Source organism: Ursus americanus, chromosome 23 (genome assembly GCF_024610735.1).
Source record: "Ursus americanus isolate L20-20 chromosome 23, mUrsAme1.1.p, whole genome shotgun sequence".
Taxonomy (NCBI): domain Eukaryota; kingdom Metazoa; phylum Chordata; class Mammalia; order Carnivora; family Ursidae; genus Ursus; species Ursus americanus.
In genome coordinates this window covers 3,967,146-3,988,181 of record NC_142149.1, presented here as the reverse complement: position 1 = coordinate 3,988,181, position 21,036 = coordinate 3,967,146, and the positions used below count along the sequence as shown (strand labels likewise).

Here is a 21,036-nt window from a genome sequence, read left to right as displayed (position 1 = left end):
TTTTGAGAGTTTCCTGAGTTTTCCCATCCTGCTTTTGGCTATGAGAGGTTGCAGGAGATGGTTTAATAAAGCCTGTCCTATGCGTGCTCCAGGGCATGAAAGAGGCTGTCCACTGCTTGACTCAGTCACTATGTGGGGTATACCCTGAAAACCTTATTTTTAGACCTGAGTGCTAGGGAAACTTTTTCTTTCCTTATAGAACTGGTGTGTGTTCTCATGGTTAATGAGATGCCATAGAGGACAGAGAGAGGAATTGAATCATAAATAGTAACATAATTTGGTAAATTGGTAATTGCTTTCACTATAGGGCAAATTGTAGGTTAGCTTTGAATACTTACATTAATCCTTACTAGATGTGGCTCCATTAAAATCCTTTAAAGAGGTAAACTCTAGAACTTTTCTTTTCTTTTTTTTTTTTTTTTTAAGAAAGCCAGAATGTTGGCAACTAGCAGTAAGGTGACTTTATGAGAATCATAGGAAACAAAACATTTGCTTTAAAAAAATTTTTTTTCAAGTGATCTCTACATTCAATGTGGGGCTCGAACTTACAACCCCAAGACCACATGCTCTACAGACCAAGCCAGCCAGGCATCCCGGAAACATTTGCTTTTAGAAAGTGGTGTATGAAGCATGAGAGACTATGGACTCTGAGAAACAAACTGAGGGCTTCAGAGGGGAGGGGGTGGGAGAATGGGATAGGCTGGTGATGGGTAGTACGGAGGGCACGTATTGCATGGTGCACTGGGTGTTATACGCAACTAATGAATCATCGAACTTTACATCAGAAACCAGGGATGTACTGTATGGTGAGTAACAATATACAATATTATTATAATAAAAAATATATATTATTATAAAAAAAAGTGGTGTATGAACATAATATTGGGTACACAGTTCCTGCCAGATTCCAGACTTTGAGTATTAGAATTGGGGGTTTAAGGCACTAATTCCAAGGCAGCGGTATAAAGTGCGGGGACAACAGTCTGTGACTGGTAAATACTTGTTAATGGGCTAAGCATGGGACTGAGCAGGTCAGGGTCTCAGACTGGTTCAGGAAGCAGTTCACTGTTCTGTGCTTGTTCAATGACTAAAGACTCAACCTGATGATATATAACAGTAGTACAGCAAATTATAGAACACTTCTTTTTTTTCTGGGGCGCCTGGGTGCTCAGTCATTAAGCGTCTGCCTTCGGCTCAGGTCATGATCCCAGGGTCCTGGGATCGAGCCCTGCATCAGGCTCCCTGCTCAGTGGGAAGCCTGCTTCTCCCTCTCCCACTCCCCCTGCTTGTGTTCCCTCTCTCGCTGCGCCTCTCTCTGTCAAATAAATAAAATCTTAAAAAAAAAAAAAAAAAGAACACTTGTTTTCTTACCCAGGTAGTTCCCCTAGCATCTGTCTGGACTTTTTCCCTCCCCAAATGAAACTTGGCTTGTGTTTAAAAGTAAAATAGAAAATTAAAAAATTTTTTCTATAACTGATATTTTTCAGATAGGTTTTCTTGCTCATCATTTCTAAAATACGAGTTTTTACATTTCACATTTTTAATGTGAAATATTAACAATCCTTTTAATACCTGTGGGTTTCTTTTGCACAAATATAATTTGTCAATCCTTTTTTTCTACCTTATGTTTCATTATAGAAACTGTTTAGGCAGGCATTTGACTCCTTTACTAGTTTATGACTCCAGTGCATACCCCTGAAACCTTCTTTCCTACTATCCTTACATACAAACCCTGAACTTCACAGATGTTCCCAGATCAGAGGACTGGGTGAATGGTGGTATCATCTCTTTTTATATTTGACTTTTCCCTTGTGCAGATTGTCATAAAGCTATTTCTGCTCAGGTCTTGTGCACTTGCCTGCTCTCCCAAATTAGAAGCCAACTTTGAGCACAGTTAGTTTAATGGCTCCTGAAACTGAATCTACAGTTAAGTCTTTTTAGTTCACAGAATTGCAGAATTTCCTAATAGAAAGCTACCCTGGAGATCAAGTGCAGCCCACAGCTCTCATTGATACGTGCCCCAGGCGCCGGCTTCGTTGCTTTAGTGGCTGGCCTGCGGTCCTATGGCTGGGACTTTGTCCTTTCTTTTTCATAATCATGAAGGAGAGCCTTTTCTAAATTTGTCCAGCTGTACCACGAGTTTTAGAGCATAGCAGTATAATGGAGTTGAAAAAATACCGGGCAAGTCATATTAGCCAAATTCAGGCAAATAGAGTCTTTTCCCCCCACCTATCAGGTTTCATATTTGAGGTCTGTGTGTTATTAATTAAGTTTAACTTTCCGTATTATGCTGTGATGTCATCTCTTTGTCATTGAGACACATCTGGGAATTTTACTTGTTGGTGTGACAGTATTAAAAAGTCTCAAGTTTATTGACAGAATTGAAATAGGCTCTAATTTAAGGATTCTTTTATCAGTCAGGAGAGAGAAACCATACAGCAGTGTGAACAGGGAAAGTTTAATATGAAGAATTGCTGACTGTAGCAGGGATTGAAGTAAAAGGGATTGGCTAGGCAAAAGTAAAGAAAGCTTAATTTAAAGAATGTAGGACTCGGATACAAGGAGGAGCCACTGCCCCCAGGGCTGAGATGGGGCACCCTGTGAGAGCCTCCCAGGCTGAGGTCCACACCTTATGGGAGAGGGTACAGCCATGGCTTGCAGGGTGGTGGAGAACTCACTGAGCAGGGGGTGACAGGGGAAGCGGCTGGGAAGTTGCTGGGGGACTGGGGGCTTTGCAAGGAGCCTGCCAGGAGAAAACACTCTTCTGCTGTATCTCTCCAGCGCCCTCTACTGACCAAGCTTAGCATCGTCCCAGCTGGCAAAGGAAAAATGTTGAAAGGTCCCAGATTGGCTTTCACTGTGGCCAAAAAGCTGAGCGTGGAGCTCAGAGGTGGTAAATCAATAGCCAGTATAGTTCGCTACCTTCAGATTCCTTAGTAGTTGCAAGTAGACACTTGGGGAAAGGATGCTTATCACTGGTTACACAGTACAGATTTTAAAATTTTTTAGCGAACAGTGAAATTATGGTCGTTATTAATAACCACTCTGTAGCTTACACACCAGGACACGGCAGCAAGGACTGCTGTATCTGAGAGACTGGTTGGAGAGTTGCTTCTGTTATTTTAAGCATATTTAAAGTACACATACTCAAGTGTCATTATATAAATTGACTGTGAAAGTGGAGCAACATTTAGAATTATAGTGTCATTTTCAATTTGAGGCTGCTTTAAACTCAGAAATGAAATAGAGAAACGGTTTTTACAAAATGACACAACTCCTATACCTGTAATTGACATGCTAATATAGTAATACTAAAGCAGTTTTTGTAGTGGTTAAAATGTTTACTGAACCTGATTCGTTTTGAGACAAAGCATAATTAAATAGTACTGAATCCAGTCAGCACTTACTCTTCCTGAATAAGCCTAAATTAAATAGATTATTGGGAAACCGTTTATCAGTATTTTTTGGTGTTCAAGCAACGGAAAGTGACTCTGTACGGTTTAAGAGGGGAGGGAGGGGCGCCTGGGTGGCACAGCGGTTAAGCGTCTGCCTTCTGCTCAGGGCGTGATCCCGGCGATCTGGAGCCCCACATCAGGCTCCTCCGCTATGAGCCTGCTTCTTCCTCTCCCACTCCCCCTGCTTGTGTTCCCTCTCTCGCTGGCTGTCTCTCACTGTCAAATAAATAAATAAAATCTTAAAAAAAAAAAAAAAAGAGGGGAGGGAAAGAGGGACTTTGGGGATGAGGCAGCTGACATCATTGAAGGGAACACTGAAAAGCTAGGCTCCGCAGCCTGCAGAATGCAGGTAGCAAGCAGGAGCAGGCAGGCTTTGTAGGGAGCAGTCGGTGAGATTCATCTGCTCCAGCTGTCTGCCACGCAGGTCAGGAGTCATATTCTGAGGAGTGTCTAGGAGGGCCAGGCGTTGCGGTGCCAGGCCGCAGAAACAGCTTGTTTCTGGGCTCAAAGGACATAGGTCCCCATAGTCCTGGAGACTCAATTCTCACTGTTTCTTAGCTTCTCTTCCTTAGCATTGGCTTCATTTTCAGGCCTTCTGTGGTTGAGATAGCTCCGGCAGCTTCCATTCCTCTGATTCTGTTGGGTTCGTCCCTTAGATTCGTCTCTGAATCTAGTGGATGGCCCAGGAATGCAGTACAAACGGTTTTTTTTTTTTTTTATTAATAATGATTTTTTATTATATTATGTTAGTCACCATACAGTACATCCCCGGTTTTCGATGTAAGGCTCGATGATTCATTAGTTGTGTATAACACCCAGTGCACCATGCAATATGTGCCCTCCTTACTACCCATCACCGGTCTATCCCATTCCCCCACCCCCCTCCCCTCTGTAGCCCTCAGTTTGTTTCTCATAGTCCATAGTCTCTCATGTTTCATTCCCCCTTCTGATTACCCCCCCTTTCTTTATCCCTTTCTTCCCCTACTGATCATTCTAGTTCTTATGTTCCATAGATGAGAGAAATCATATGATAGTTGTCTTTCTCTGCTTGACTTATTTCACTAAGCATTATCTCCTCCAGTGCTGTCCATGTTGTAGCAAATGTTGAGAACTCATTCTTTCTGATTGCTGAGTAATATTCCATTGTATATATGGACCACAACTTCTTAATCCAGTCATCTGTTGCAGGGCATCTCGGCTCCTTCCACGATTTAGCTATTGTGGACATTGCTGCTATGAACATTGGGGTGCATATGGCCCTTCTCTTCACTACGTCTGTATCTTTGGGGTAAACACCCAGTAGTGCAATGGCTGGATCATAGGGTAGCTCAATTTTTAACTTTTTAAGGGACCTCCACACGGTTTTCCAGAGTGGCTGTACCAACTTGCATTCCCACCAACAATGTAGGAGGGATCCCCTTTCTCCACATCCTCTCCAACAATTGTTGTTTCTTGCCTTGTCTATTTTTGCCATTCTAACTGGCGTAAGGTGGTATCTCAGTGTGGTTTTGATTTGAATTTCCCTGATGGCTAATGATTTTGAACATTTTTTCATGTGTCTGTTAGCCATTTGTATGTCTTCATTGGAAAAGTGTCTGTTCATATCTTCTGCCCATTTTTTGATTTGTTTATTTGTTTCTCGTGTATTGAGTTTGAGAAGTTCTTTGTAGATCTTGGATACCAGTCCTTTATCTGTAGTGTCATTTGCAAATATGTTCTCCCATTCCGTGGGCTGCCTCTTAGTTTTTCTGACTGTTTCCTTGGATGTGCAGAAACTTTTAATCTTGATGAAGTCCCATAAATTCATTTTATCTTTTGTTTCTCTTGCCTTTGGGGATGTGTCATGAAAAAGGTTGCTTTGGCCGATGTCGTAGAGGTTGCTGCCTATGTTCTCCTCTAGAATTTTGATGGATTCCTGTCTCACATCGAGGTCTTTCATCCATTTGGAGTTTATTTTAGTACAAACGGTTTGATTGAAGTTACTGCCCCCAAAGTCCATGGAATTCAAGTGAGGGAAATTGGGATACAGTTACCGGTGGAGTATAGGGAGTTGACTGGCAAAAATGGCAGATGGAGCTAATCACCTTGATTGTTCAGAGAAGAGCCAGCTCACGTGAGGAACATCATTTGTTCTGTGATGGAAAGCTAATGGAAGAAGGTAACAGAGAGCGGGGAAAATACGAGTGAAATAGGGAAGTGTATGTACTTATGTCAGTGGATAACCAGCACTGGAAAGTTGAGAAGCAAGAGATACTATTTCTTTTTTTTTTCTATAAGATTTTTGTTTATCCGAGAGAGAGCTCGTGCGCGTGCACGAGCAGGGGGGAGGGGCAGAGGGAGAAGGAGAAGCAGACTCCGCCACGGAGCAGGGAGCCAGATGCGGGACTCGATCCCAGGACCCTGGGATCATGACCTGAGCTGAAGACAGATGCTTAACCAAAGAGCCACCCAGGCGTCCAAGAGGTATTATTTCTTAAGAAGTCTGGTCAGTCAGACCGTAGTAGCTGCTACTGAGGCACTGCCGGGTTTTGTTCTGGTTTGGTGGTGTAGACACAACGGTAAGTCTCTAGACCTAAACCCTGGGGCTGAAGTCTGTGTTAGTTCTAAAGTGAAAATTATGTCGGAATTCCTTTAAAATACCTTTAGGCCAACTGGTTTTGCCATGGTTCTTCTCAATCCTTCCAGTCCCTGCGGTCATCTGTTCCTAAGTTTCTTTGTCGTCTTCTCCAAATCTTCCCTCTGTGCCTTACGGTATACTAGTCCTGTGGGAAGTGAAGACCTTTATCTTTTGCCCTATATCCCACCCCATCCATTTAATTGAAACCCTTCCTCTCTTCAGACCAGGTATGGAGGGGGAGGGGGATACATGAGGGAAGGATTCAAGATTCTCCAGAGCCACCCCCCATGACCATTTATAAATCATGACTTCTTTTGCTTTTGACTTTTTTGTTCTTTTTATTAACTTTTTCAAAGTTTACGTACAGTAGAATTCACTCGCTACTATACAGTTATGTAAGTTTCAAGGAATGCACACGGCATATACTTGCAATACGTATATGCACGTAACAGCCATCACAGTCGAGACTTAGGACGATTCCATCACCCTCTAAAAACATTCCCTTGTTCTGCCCCTCTGTAGTCAATATCTTACTCCACCCCTGGCCCCAGGTAGTCACTGGTCTGTCTTCTGTTCCTATAATATTTCTATTTCCAGAATGTCCTGTAAATGGAGCCATACGGTACTATCCTTTTGGAACTGGCTGCCTGTTCTTAGTATATGCTATGTCTCTGTGTGCTTTTCTTTTAGTTTATCCTAGTTAGAGTTCACAGAGCTTTTTAAATCTGTAAATTTATATGTGTCACCAAATTTGGGGAGTTTTCCACCATTATTTCTTCACATGTCTCCTTCTCTTATGCTTCTGGAAGTCCCATAACATGGATGTTGGACCTTTTGATACTATCCTTCGGGCCCATGAGGCTCTTCATTTTTCTTCCCCCCAATCTTTTTTCCTCTCTGTTCTTCAGATTGGATAATTTCTGTATCTCTATTAAGTTTACAGACTCTTTCTTCTGTCATCTCCATTCTTCCATTTGGCCCATCCAGTGAAGTGCTAAATTCTGGTTTTTATTTTTCAGTTCTGAAATTTCCAGTTGATTCTATTTTTATAGTTTCTATTTATCTGCTATGAACTGTTGCATTGCCATTTGTTTCTAATGTATTTACCTTTATTGCTTCCTGGAGCAACATTACAATAGCTGCTTTAAAGTCTTTGATAATTCCAACACCTAGGTCATCCGAGAGGTAGCATCCTTTGTCTTTTGTCTTGGCAGCTGGGTACGTTTTCCTCGTTCTTTGTATAAGGAGTAATTTTGCATTTTATTCTGGACATTTTGAATATGTATACAGATTTTGAGTTCAATTAAACTCCTCTAGAGCATGTTGATTTTTAAAAAAGATTTATTTATTTGTCAGCACAAGTGGGGGGGAGCAGCAGGCAGAGGGAGAAACAGGCTCCCTGCTGAGCAAGGAGCCCGATGTGGGACTCGATCCCAGGACCCTGGGATCGTGACCTGAGCCAAAGGCAGACGCTTAACTGACTGAGCCATCCAGGCATCCCAAGCATGTTTTTTGTTGCTGTTGTTTCTCAAAGCCTTTGCTGTACTGTTCTGGATCTGACCTGAGTGAAGGTGAACCTAGACCTGGGAACATTTATAAATAGCATTTAGAAGTCATCTCCAGCCAGTTCCTGTCTGGGATTCCCCCACACTGTCTAGCTCACAAGCACTTCTTTTCCTAATCCTCTGTTCAGAAAGATGGGTTCTCTCAGTTTGGGCTGCCTCTGCCACCACTGCCACAACACAGCTCTGTGACTGTAAGAGAAAAGGGGAAAATGAGAAAGTCACCTCCATGCAGGTCACCTCCCCAAGTTTTGAGTCTGCTCCCTACTCTACCAGTTTGTGTTTGCTTTTCATTCTGTATTTTTGTATTTACGTTGTGCTTCATCTAGTTCTTTGTTGTAATCAGCAGCCGAGAGAGGCTATCGTGGTCTTTCTCTGTCTTGGGCAGCCCCAGAAGTCTTAAATTGCTACCTGCATTATTTTTCTATGCTGCATAACAGATTACCACAAACTTAGTGGCTTAATACAATATACATTCCTTATGTCACAATTTCTGTAGGTCAAGATGTGGGCATGGCTTAACTGGGCCTGCAATCCAGGCCAGGCAGGGTTTCCATCAGGGGGCTTGGCTGGGGAAGGGTGGGCTTCCGAGGTCGCTCAGGCCATTGACAGAATTCATTTCCTTGCGGCGGTAGGATTCTCGGTAGCTGTTTCTTCAAAGCCAGCACCAAGAGGGAGACTAAAGTCAGTCTGCTAAAAAGATGAAGTCTTATATAATGTAGTCAGGAGAGCAGCGTTCTGTCACCTCCGCCATATTCTAATGGTGAGAAGCAAGTCACAGGTCCCTCCCACACTCACAGGAGGGCATTTATACAAAGGTGTGAACATCAGGAGACCTGAGAGTCTCTATCAACTATATTATCCTTTGATCCTCAAATAAAAACTCTTCCTTCTACCCTCTGCTCTTACTCATCAGAGCCATGGTCCTCTTTTCCACCCCCAGTCCTGGTGAAACGCTGAATGACTTCATGGTTCTTATAGACAGTCCATCCAATACTCGGACCTAAAATTCTTGACCTCCTGTATGCTAGTGACCTTTACTTTAGAACTCTGTCCTGTGATTCTAAATCCCAAGCATATGTTCTTTGCTATATAACTCCATTTATGTCCATAGTCTATCAAGTATTAAAGGTAATTCAAGTCTTGCCTTCACTTTCCTATTAGATTCTCTGTCCCTTGAGGTCCAAGACTGTTTTTTTGTTTTTTTAAGATTTTATTTATTCATTGGACAGAGAGAGACACAGCGAGAGAGGGAACACCAGCAGGGGGAGTGGGAGAGGGAGAAACAGTTCCCGCCGAGCAGGGAGCCCGATGTGGGGCTCGATCCAAGAACCCTGGGATGGTAACCTGAGCCAAAGGCAGGCACTTAACGACTGAGCCACCCAGGCGCCCCCAAGACTGTTTTTATATCTCCTCCCTCTTGTATGGCCCACAGGGCCTCCTGAGTACTTCCTGAACAGAGCAGGTATTCAAACACATGGTGAAAAATAAAGAACCTAAGTATTTCAGTGACAGCTGGACAGGATACCACTTCCTTCTTCTTCCTTTTTGAAGTTTGTCTGTCAACACTTTACTAGCCCTTCCTAACCTAAACACTGTCAGGAAATTCTAATTGAAGTTAGCCAAACTTTCTAAATAATGCACATAACACAGACACCCAATGAATTAGTGGATATTTTAATGACGTGGCATTGGAGTCTAACTGGGTAACTTCAGAGTATAGGCTGTGGTTTTGTCTTGTAGGTGAAAACTAAGTTAGGATGAAAACCAACTATAATTTCTGGTAGCTAAACCTCCAAGGTAAAACAGGCCCGCCCTTTTTTATTGAATCCTGTTCTTTTGCAAAAAGGGAGTAATCAACTAACAAAAAGACTGGAAATTTGGAAGATTTTCCAATCTGAATAGTGGGGTGGCTGCATTCCCAGTCTACCTACACAATTGTCTTTTGAATCCTCTTTTCTCTGCGACAATGCGTAGTTTAACCAGGAATTCTGAGGTGATTGACAGACATTGAGGCTTCAGTTATGGGGCTCCCGTACTTCCCAACTCTTCCTTCTTCTGGCTGCTTCCAGCATAAGAGCGTTGCTTCTTCCTCTACCCAAAGTCTCCTAAGCCAGTGATGGCCGAACTATTTGAGAATAAAAGAAACATTAGATTATTAAAACCCAGATTATTAAAAATATTTTCTTTCTAATAAAACTCAGGGTAGGGGCGCCTGGGTGGCTCAGTCGTTGGCTCAGGGCGTCATCCCAGCGTTCTGGGATCAAGCCCTACATCAGGCTCCTCTGCTGAGAGCCTGCTTCTTCCTCTCCCACTCCCCCTGCTGGTGTTCCCTCTCTCGCTGGCTGTCTCGCTCTCTCTCTGTCAAATAAATAAATAAAATCTTAAAAAACAAAAACAGGGGCGCCTGGGTGGCACAGCGGTTAAGCGTCTGCCTTTGGCTCAGGGCGTGATCCCGGAGTTCTGGGATCGAGCCCCACGTCAGGCTCTTCCGCTATGAGCCTGCTTCTTCCTCTCCCACTCCCCCTGCTTGTGTTCCCTCTCTCGCTGGCTGTCTCTCTCTCTGTCGAATAAATAAATAAAATCTTTAAAAAACAACAACAACAACAAAAACAAACCTCAGTGTAGTGGGGACCCATTATAATATACCTTGCCATACAGAGTATAGGGGATTTGTGTCCAGTTTGGCCCTGTGTCCAATGTGGGGTCCAGAAGTTGAGCCCCATATCAGGTTTTCTCCATACCTAGTTTTCACTACTACTAAAACAGAAGCTGTACCACCAATCAGAGTAATGCTGTTTCCTCTAGCAGAAGCTGGGCGGGAAAGCACTAGTTGTTTGTAGTGGTCACAGACTGGAGAGGAAGTTCATGTGTATGAATAGAAGAGTGATTGAATGGGATAGGATAACATTCACACCATGGTGTAGTACGCAGCCAGTAGAAATAATAGATTGGATTGATTAGTTGGGGGTGGGGCTGAGGAGAGAGATTCACACATGTTTTGAATGAGAACAGCAGGATGCAAAACTTGTTAGAACACGATCCCACTTTTACAAAACTGATCAAATAAAATGCTTTGTAAGAATGTATAAGTCTGTATGTTTCCATACAGTTACCTGAGCACAGAGAAAGACCTGGAAAGGTATGAACGGGGTGGTTAACATGGGTTATCTGGAAGGATGGTGAGGGAGCAGGGGCTTTGCTGTGTGTGTGGAGGGAGGAAGAACCTGTGAGGGGACTCCAAGGAAATGAGAAACAAAAACGCACAGTGTACTGGAAAAAAATACAGGGTCACCTTTACACGTATATTGCAATCATATATTTAAATGTGATTTTAAAAAGAAAAAGTTTAAATTAAAAATAAAATTCTCCCAACCTGGCCCTCCCTATTCTTTATTCTCCTTGCAGCTCACCTTGTCAGTCTGCCTCATAGCAACTCCATGAAAAAAAAAATAACCAACTCCCTCTACAGTTGGCCCTTGAACAACAGGCCTCCTGACTTCAGGGCCCCACTTACACATGGGTTCTTTTCCATAAACACAATATAGTACCATAAATTTTTGTCTTCCTTATGATTGTCTTAACATTTTATTTTCTCTAACTTACTTTATTACAACAACACAGTATACAGTACATATAACATACAAATATGTGTTGTCTGTTAACGTAATCAGTAAGGCTTCTGGTCAAAGCAGACTACTAGTAGGCAGTTTTGGGGGAGTTAAAAGTTGTACGTAGATTTCTGACTGCTTGGGGAGTCAGCGTCCCTAACCTCCAGGACGTTCAAGTGTCAGCTGTAGAGTTGATACATATTATTATTTTTTTTCTTCTTCCAATGGCTCAAGAAACCTCCCAAATCTAAGTGTTATGGTTTTGTTTTTGTTTTTTTTTTAAGTAATCTCCACGCCGAATGTGGGGCTCAAACCCACCACCCCAAGGTCAAGATTGCATGCTCTTCTGACTGGGCCAGCCAAGTGCCCCTCCAAATATAAGTTTCTAATCTTCTCACTAACCCTGAAAGGTAGATAGAATCTGAAGTATTACTTGGTCATTTCAGGGAATAAGGTGTCCCTTGGAAAGAAAGGATACTTACGGAAGATGTCTTTCTTTTTAAAGTAAAAATGTGATTCGATGTTTTTTGAAAAATTATTAGTGAGAAATGGCAGATACTGTACTGGAGGTAGAAGTTACTGTCAGTTGGGGGAAATTAGGTAACATTTTATTAAAGAGCATACATCTGAATTGTGCTTTGTCATATAAACATGAGCTCAGGCAGGCAGGGCTTAGGATAGCTCACAGCTATGTAGTCTCTTTATTTACAACATTTTATTTTACTGTGTAGTAAAACCTTGACGGTGCTGCTGGAGGAGTAGTGGCTCTAATTACTTTCATTGTCAGAGCAATAGAGTTAAGTGATCATTTTTATTTCATCTTCAGTTGAATACCTTTTATTTCTGTATTTTTTGGAGGGATGATTTTTTCTTTTTTTTTTTAATTTAAATTCAGTTAGCCAACATGGTACATCATACGGTTTTTGCAGTCGAGTACCTTTTAAAGGTACACCTATATTTGCCCATTTTGTGAAGTTTACTATCTTAGGATAATTTAAGGCTTTCATTCTTCTGTAGATTTAGAAAGTAAAACAATAGAGGAGGACGGTCACTACTTGGTTTTTATCTGTTTGCTTTTTTCCAAGATGCGTGGCGGCAGCAGGACGGTTATAGCCCCACCGTATGTACGCCACCCGTCATTCACGGGCTTGCCTGTGCCTTATAAGAATGTTTAAGTGCAGATTTCCTGGTGTCGCCGCACTGTTGAACAAGAAAATATTCCTGTAAAGTGTCATCTGAGATAACGAGTGATCACCATTTTCCAAACTTGATAAACGTACAGAACTTCTTTAAAAGCAGTGTTCTCAACCTTGGCGAAACATCGGAGCTGTCCGGAAGCTTTAAAAACTCCTGACGTCTGCGTTCCACTCCCAGAGAGTGCACGGACGAGTGGCAGCCCTGGCTTTGGAAGTTTTTAAAACTTCTCAGGTAATTCTGATGAACAGCCAAGACTGAGAACCACTGTTTTAAAGGAACAGTATTCTCTAAGTAAACCCCCCCCCCCCCGCACATACACTGTGTTGATTTAAATTATGTTTATTATGATAGTGTTTAAATATGTACAGACAGCAGGTTGAAATTCCTTATGTATGTAGTTGTATATAAAACACATTTATGAATAAAAACCTCAAAGTCAGTAACTTCAATACAGCATAAATGTAGGGATGGATGATATTTTCCTGAGGCTTTCATGCACGCTTTCCTTCTGTTTCGTCTTTCCCACCTGTATCAGTCTGGGCCCAGGCAGGAGATAAAAGCACACAGTAATGTAAACAGGGAAAGTTTCTTACAAAGAATAGTTAAGCCGTGATACAAGAGTCACACAGAAGCTGTAGGGGACCTGGGGCAGAGGGAGAGTCCCCGAGGAAGGTGGAGATGCAGCCCACGGCATGGCAGAGCACCTCTGTGATTTGCCCATCCGCGAGTCTGCAGTTGCTGGGCAGCAGGAAGCTCTCCTCCAGAGCACAGGACTGGCTCCGGAAAGCCACAACCAGGAGTCCATCACAGGGCCACACAGGCAGCCGGGCCCTGGGGGCAGCCTTCCTGGTGGCAGTCTTCCTGGTGGCAAGCTGCAGCTGATGGCCGGCCCTGTGGATGTGCAGAGGAAGTAGGAATGTCAGTGCAGCAGGAGATGTGGCGCACACGGGGTCCCAGTCGAGAGGGCCCTGCCATCAGCGGGACCCCGAGAGGTGGGTGTAGGGTTAGGGCAAGCAGCAGGAGGCCCGAAGCACACAGGGTCTGTTGAAAGGTTCAGGTTCACGGGCAGGTGACTGTTGTTGAGGTTGCTGAGGGACCACCCTTTCTGGCCCATGGCTGGGGTCCTCACAGCTACATGCTCAGTTCTCCCTGGAAAGGAGAAATACTTAAAGGAACTGCCCGTTTACAGCAGAGTGTGTGTTGAAGGTTGAATTTGGAGTTGCCCAGCAGTAAATTGGTATCTGACCCACCACCCCGTGCCAGCCAGATGCTTTTGCAGTGTTCAAGCCCTCGCTTACAGGCTGCCTGACTCTTCAAGTGGTGTTACTCTGTGCTATGCTCCCGCGTATCCTTATAGTATCTCACCATGCTGTTTAGGAATCTTTGTTTAAAAACTAATTACTCATGGGGCGCCTGGGTGGCTCAGTCGTTAAGCGTCTGCCTTTGGCTCAGGGTGTGATCCCGGCGTTCTGGATCGAGCCCCGCATCGGGCTCCTCCGCTGAGAGCCTGCTTTTTCCTCTCCCACTCCCCCTGCTTGTGTTCCCTCTCTCGCTGGCTGTCTCTCTCTCTGTCAAATAAATAAATAAAATCTTTAAAAAAAAACAAAAAACAAACAACTAATTGCTCTTGGAATGCCTGGATGGGTCAGTTGGTTAAGTGCCTGACTCTTGATTTCAGCCCAGGTCATGATCTCAGGGTCATGAGATCGAGCCCCACATAGGGCTCCACATTGAGTGTGAAATCTGCTTAAGATTTTCTCTCTCTCCCTTTCCTCCTGCCTCTTCGCCCACCCCAATGCTCTCTCTCTCTCTAAAAAAATAAGCAAATAAAAATAATTGCTCTCTGAGACACCTGGGTGGCTCAGTTGTTTATGTGTCCAACTCTTGATCTCAGCTCAAGTCTTGATCTCAGGCATGAGTTTGAGCCCTGTGTTGGACTCCATGCTGGTCCTGGAGCCTACTTAAAAAAAATTGCCCTTTCAGACAAACGTATCATGTAGGAATCTTTATTTTAAAAATAATTGCTTTCTCTTGGCAAGGATGTCCATTCCCACTGTTGGTGGGAATGCAGACTGGTATGGCCACTCTGAAAGACAGTGTGGAGGTTCCCCAAAAAGTTAAAAATAGAGCTACTCTGCCATCCAGCAATTGCACTACTAGGTATTTACTCAAATACTAATTTGAAAGGTTATATGCACCCTGATATTTATAGCAGCATTATTAGAAGTAGCCAAACTACGGAAAGAGCCCAAATGTCCATCGACTGATGAATGAATAAAGAAGTTGTGGTACACACGCGCGCGCACGCACACACACACACACACACACACACACACTGGAATATTACTCAGCCATCAGAAAAGAATGAAATCTTGCCATCTGCAATGACATGGATGGAGCTAGAGAGTATTATGCTAAGCGAAGTAAGTCAGAGAAAGACAAATCCCTTATGATTTCACTCATGTGGAATACAAGAAACAGATGAACATGGGGTAGCGGGGGAAGAGAGGCAAACCAAGAAACAAACTGTTAACTATAGAGAACAAACTGAGGGTTGCTGGAAGAGGGGAGGTGGGCAGGGGGATGGGTTAAATGGCTGTTGGGGATTAAAGAGGGCACATGTTATGATGAGCACCAGGTTTTGTATGTAAGTGCTGAACCACTATATTTTACACCTAAAATTAATATTATACTGTGTGTTAACTAACTGGAATTTAAATTGAAGCTTGGGGGAAAAAATCTTAAAAAAAAAAAATAATAAGTGGTTTTCCAAGCAAACATATAGTATGCTTGAGAATCACCTCCAAAGATTCTGATTTGGTTGGGCTAGGGTGGAACCCAGGAATCTGCGTTTTTAATAGGTAGTCGGGAGGATGCTGATGATGGGGCTCCTGAGACGACAATGAGAGATGTGGGTCAGGGGCCGGACTGTAGGAACAGTGTCTTACTCCGTTTTGTACCCTTATTGCCTAACACGCTCCCTGCTAGAAGCATGGTGTTGGACACGTGGGCAGCATGAACGACCACAGAAGCACTGACGCATCAGGGCCGCCCCGAGAAGTGGTGGCCCTAGAGAAGCTCCCCATGTTTCACGCCCCTTCTCAGAGTGCCCTTCTGCACACGAAACTCAGGCTGACCTAAAACTTGCTGCAGCTAGTGCTTCTTCATTGTTTGATTTAAAATGGACATTATACCAATGCCACCTTTCTTTGTTTCATAGGGAGAAAGAACAAGAAACACAAAAAGAGGAACGTTTGATGGAAGAAAAGAAAAAGAAAAAGCAGGAAGAAAAGAAAAAGAAGGAAGGTGCTCAGAAAAAGGTTTGGCTGGCATCCCTACCACTGCCCGTGATCATTGCGTGTCTCATTTGCATTGGCACAGCCATTATGTTAGAGTTCCATTTTAGGACCTCAAAAAATCAATATGATAAATCTCTAATTAACAAAAAATAGATGTTGTACTAGCGAAATAAATACAGAGTGACAGCCACAGAATGTTTTTCTTAAGGAACTAGACATAGTACAGCTGTGTTTTAAAGAAGTGTGGGTTTTGGTGGTGGTGATAAAGAACGGCCGCGCTCTTCCACTTAGCACGAACTGTCCAGAACAACCATGTCTGAGAAATGAGGAAAAGGGCCATGTAACTGATTTTATTAGGAAAGCTAGAAATAATTTTTGCAGGTTTGTCAAATGTTCTTTTATATATCCTATTGGTATATATTAAAAATTAGAAGTCCTTCTGTAAATCTTATCGTCTTAACTTGAATCTTAACGCATTTAATTTACCAAGTTAGGCCGTTTGTTGTTGGTCTTGCCTAGTTGAACATACCTTGTAATTTAAACTGTGTACCTTTTAGTTTATATTAAAATACAGAGCTCTTATGAGCTTCCAGATAGTTTTTTTTTTTGCCTTTAGATCAGTATTGGCATATAATAGCATGTAGACAGTTATACGTTTTCCCAGTAATAAATTTTAATAAATTGTGACTGAGCAAAACTTGTTTTTAAAATTTCCAGTATTAACGTCTGCTTATAAACTTTCATAGATGTGCACATGCTACACATTATTATTCCTAAAGAGTTTCTGATTTTTTTTTTTTTTCAGGCTGCTGATCAAAAAACCAAAGGTAAGTTTATTTTATTGGGGGGCGGTACATTAGATGGCAGCACCACACTTTTTATGATGAAGATGACTTTTATTTTAATTGATGGTTAACGACAAAGAATCTAACCCTGGCTTTGAATCTTTTGAACCTTCTTTTTATCATTCACTGTGCATTTCTTCGTTTATCACGGGTTTCATATCTGCATTTCATTGGCATTTGTTTAATCTAAAATGCCTAAAGAATGTTATGTTTGCTTTCTGAACAATGCTGTTTACTTTTCCTTTGGTTTGTTTTCTACCAAAGACTAAACTGATAAAGGTGATACTGTACTAATACTCTACTTTTGTTGACCCCTTAGAGTTTCCAAAATAAAGTTTATGTATATGACTTTATTCGAACTTCATAACTGAGCAGGGCAGGTGTTAGGTGACCGTGAAGAAACCGAGGCTGACGTGCAAGTTAAGTGGCTTGAGCCGGGCCTTCTGACCCCCGTGCAGTGGGCCTCCGGGTGCTGGCACCAGGGTCACAGTAAGATGGGATTTTGTATAAAGTAAATATTAAAAGGCAGCCCAGTTCCCAGAAAAGAATTTGTCTCTCACTCTCAGAAGCAGTATGAATGTACGACACGCTTTTTCAGAAGGTCCAGAGGGTTGTGGTACATAGTCGTATTAGCAGTTATGATCTTGAATAAAAAAGAATGGTTTCTTCCACTTGTCATTGAAAACTACAGGATTGTTGTTCTGAGTCATTTATTTCCCTTTTTTTTTTTTTTTAAACATTCTGAGAAGTTTTTATAACCTGATTCAATACCAGCCATATTCTGTTGTCATTGTCAGTGTTTTCTCTTCAAATAGTAACAAATTGCTTATGGTCGTATCATGATCCTGCCACACTACACAGAATTCTTATTTCCCGTTACTGTTCTGATGAGCATTTCCTTGCTTACGCCAAAGTCTGCTAGTGTATTCTCTTCTCCTTTTATCTTCTCTAAATTACTGCTCCTTTGGGTCCAGTTTGTCATCAACTGTGCTAACTATAGCTAGCCGTAGCACACATAATAATAGTGATTATTAATGCTCCTAAACAGGAAAACAAAGCTTCTAAAATTATAATCTAACAGTGTTGCTAGGTAACTCATTAATGAATATTAGCAGTACTAAGGTTTACATTTTTCTCAGATGCTCCATTATTACTGGTTCGAATCAAAACTAACTGCCTGCGGGAAGCGGGAAGGTGTTTCTGAATTTCTGACCGGACATGCGTGTTGGGCCACACAGGCTGGGCCTGCTGCTTCCCCGAATGAACACCCCCATCCCCTGCCCCTCAGAGAGCTGCACTGAGCAATTTGAAAGCCTTTGTATGAGCCTTTCCACAAACAAAGTAGCTTCTTATAATTTATGCTAAACATTGTCTTTGCATCATCAGTGACTCAAGAGGTAGCCGAGCACAGTTACTGTTATGCCTTTAGTGAGATTCGAGATGCCCTCACAGTTGGGGGAAGGTGATCAGACATAATCTCACCTATATATTGTATTTCTGCTGTGGCGGGCCTCGTATCTGAGTGTCGGACACTGTATAATGGCTTTTGCTTTGGGAATCAGTAATCTCTTTATTTTGGGCACTGCCCTTAATTTGGGCACAGATAATAGTAGCTTTATATGTGATGTGATGATTTTGTGATCCTAAATTTTCCATATTGTCTTCTGGGTTTTTTATGGATTTAATTTTTCTTAAGGATTAATTATAATACCCATAAATGTGAAGTAATTTAATTCATTGGTTTTGGCCAGATTTTCTGAAGTTCATAAAATAGAAAGATAAGTTTTCATATAAAAAGCTCAAAGTTAATTATATCATGTATGAAAGCAAGTATCTTGATGGCCCAATAGGTCTCAAACTCCGTATGATTAGTGCTTTATGATTTTGAGTCATATACTTTTATAAATTCATACATTATGATTAGTCTCCTAATCTTGCTTGAAAGGACTATAATTTAAGTTTTGCAGCTGGGTATTCAACTTTGCCATGCATTCAATTTGTAATGCTAATTTTAAGAAAATCTTTACGTGCTTTTGTTAATGTAAATCAGTTGAAACCATATTCCTTCAGTAGCCTTACGTTGAGTGATAAAGGTTTTGGGGTCACAGATTATTTGCCCTGTGCTGTATTCCTAATAAGGCTCATTCTAAACATGGTTTTCTCAGTATGAATGAAGGTGAGCATTGAAGTTTAAAGGGTGCCTTCCCAATTTCATAGTCAGATCTAGATATGAACAGATACAAGTGAGAACCCACATCTTTGTGCTTTGCCAGTTAGGTGGCACTTCTTTTTAGCAGAGCCGGCTGAGTGCTGTTGCTCAGTTGTGAGCTATTTGCTCAACACAATATTCAGCAGTTAGTTTTTATAAGGCATCACATCTGTGTTTTCCTGAATTACGCTGTGTAATAAAATTGGCCAGATTCCTTGCATTTCCATGTATTCATGTTCACGTCCACATAACCAAAACAAATATTATTTTGAGTGTATGAGTTACCCTTAGAACCAATAGCTAAAAGTCTAGTTAGTGTGCTTTGCACAGTATATTTTATAAAATATGACATTTTGTTGTCTATCGGCAAAATTAATAAAATCTTAGCATTTGAAGGATCCTTAGAGATTCTCCAGTTCCTTCATTGGTTCGGAAATGAGATTCAGAGAGGTTAAACAATTTGCACAAGTTTTGACAGCTATAGTTAGTGGCAGAACTAGAATCTTCATCTTCTGGTGGTCAGTTATGTATGTTTTCTGCCGTCATCTGAAGGAGACATCAATATTTATATCCATTATCAGTATAATTATTCATTTTAGGAAATAACTTAGGATTTTTTCAAATAAGGCTGAAAGAAATTTCTAAGAGATTCATTATGTGAAGGATCTTTATGGGATGGTATCTTACAGGATTTTAAATATTAGATGTCTTTCTTTAGCCATGGTGCTCTATGTTTAAAGTAATTATTTAATTTTACTGTTAAATCCCTGGCAGAAAGAAGATAATAATAAATGCGTAAATGTTTTTTCCATGGGAACAAAAGAAAACATATTAAGATGTGGTACTTTCCCCCTAACACTTAGGCAACTTAAAAGGATAAAAATTATTGGGAAAAAAACCAACTAAGCAGGTACATACATATAAATTCTTCACTGAATTTTAGAAGAAAGGAAGTATAAATCCACTCGTGGCAAGATGGCGGCACAGTGCTCCTGTTACAAGCCGTTTAACAGCATCTTCTTGACGGCCCTTCTGCTAAGTCTCAGAGAAAGCGAAAGTCCACATCTCTGTTTAGCTTCACTAAACTATAACATTAAATGTAAAGGCAGTTCCAAGTTTAGAGAAAGTTACAGTTTATAGCTGTATAGGAAGCTGACGGTCTGCTCTCTGAGAAATCACTTAACAGATTACTTTCTTTGCTTTGCTTTTTTTAACCGCTTTATTGAGTTACACTGGCACACGGTAAACTACATGTATTTAAAGAGAACAGTTTAGTAAGTCTTGGTATGTGCGCACCTGTGAAACCATCCCTACAATCAAGGCAGCAATCCATCGCTCCTGGAAGTCTCCCCGCACCCCTACCAACCCACTTCTCAGGCCCTCCCCACCTTCATCGGTCCATAGGCAGCACTGATCTGCTTCCTGTCACTACAGAAGGTTTTATTTTCTAGACTCCATTTAGATCAATGGGACCCCGCAGGATGCACTCTTGGCTTCTTCCACTCGGAGTAATGCTTTTGAGGTTCATCCCTGTCGTGTGTATCAGCAGTTCACTCCCTTTTATTGCTGAGCGGGGTTCCGTGGTTTGTGTGTATCACAGTTGTTTGTGCCTTACCTGATCATGGACATCTGCGTTCTCGTTTTTAGCTCTTGTGAATAAAGCGTCTATGAACTTTGGTATACAAGTCTCCGTATAGATACGTGCTTTGCTTTTTTTATGGTAAATATGTAGGAGTAGAATGGCTGGGTCTTAGGGTAGATGTATGTTTAACCTTCCAAGAAACTGCAAAACCTTTTCAAAGTGGTTATACCACTTCCCAGTGCTACATCCTTACCTATGCGTGGAAGATCAGTCTTGATCCCTGTAGCCATTCTGATAGGCTTGTGGCCATCTCTCATGTGCTTTTGATTCACGTTTCTGTAATGGCTGATAGTGGTAATGTTATTCTCATGTGCTTTTTTGCTGTGTATCTTTGACGAATATTCAAATATTTTGCTACTTTTTAAAAAGTTGAGTTATGTGCTTTCTTGTTCCAGATTGGTTTCTAATGCTACATTGACCTCTACAGTTAGGCAGAAAGACTCGTCATTGCAGCTTAGCTTCCTTCATGCTCCATCATTTCCCTGTCTCTTCATGTGCGCAGCTATTTGTAATATAGTAATTACAGAAAATACACACTTTTAACTGCGATCACATTTTGTCTCACTTTTAACACACCTACTAAAGATTACATTAATAAG

General features: G+C 41.7%; 1 protein-coding gene across 2 annotated transcripts in view; it reads left to right on the top strand.

The window, feature by feature from the left end:
- TNRC6C (trinucleotide repeat containing adaptor 6C) overlaps positions 1-21,036 on the top strand; it is a 147,953-nt gene that overhangs the window by 32,748 nt on the left and 94,169 nt on the right. For both annotated transcript variants that reach the window (XM_045814438.2, XM_087854041.1), the window contains exons 2-3: positions 15,663-15,762; positions 16,547-16,568. In XM_045814438.2, coding sequence (XP_045670394.2) covers positions 15,700-15,762; positions 16,547-16,568 — 85 coding nt within the window. In that variant the 5' untranslated portion in view covers positions 15,663-15,699. The remainder of the gene's footprint in view (positions 1-15,662; positions 15,763-16,546; positions 16,569-21,036) is intronic.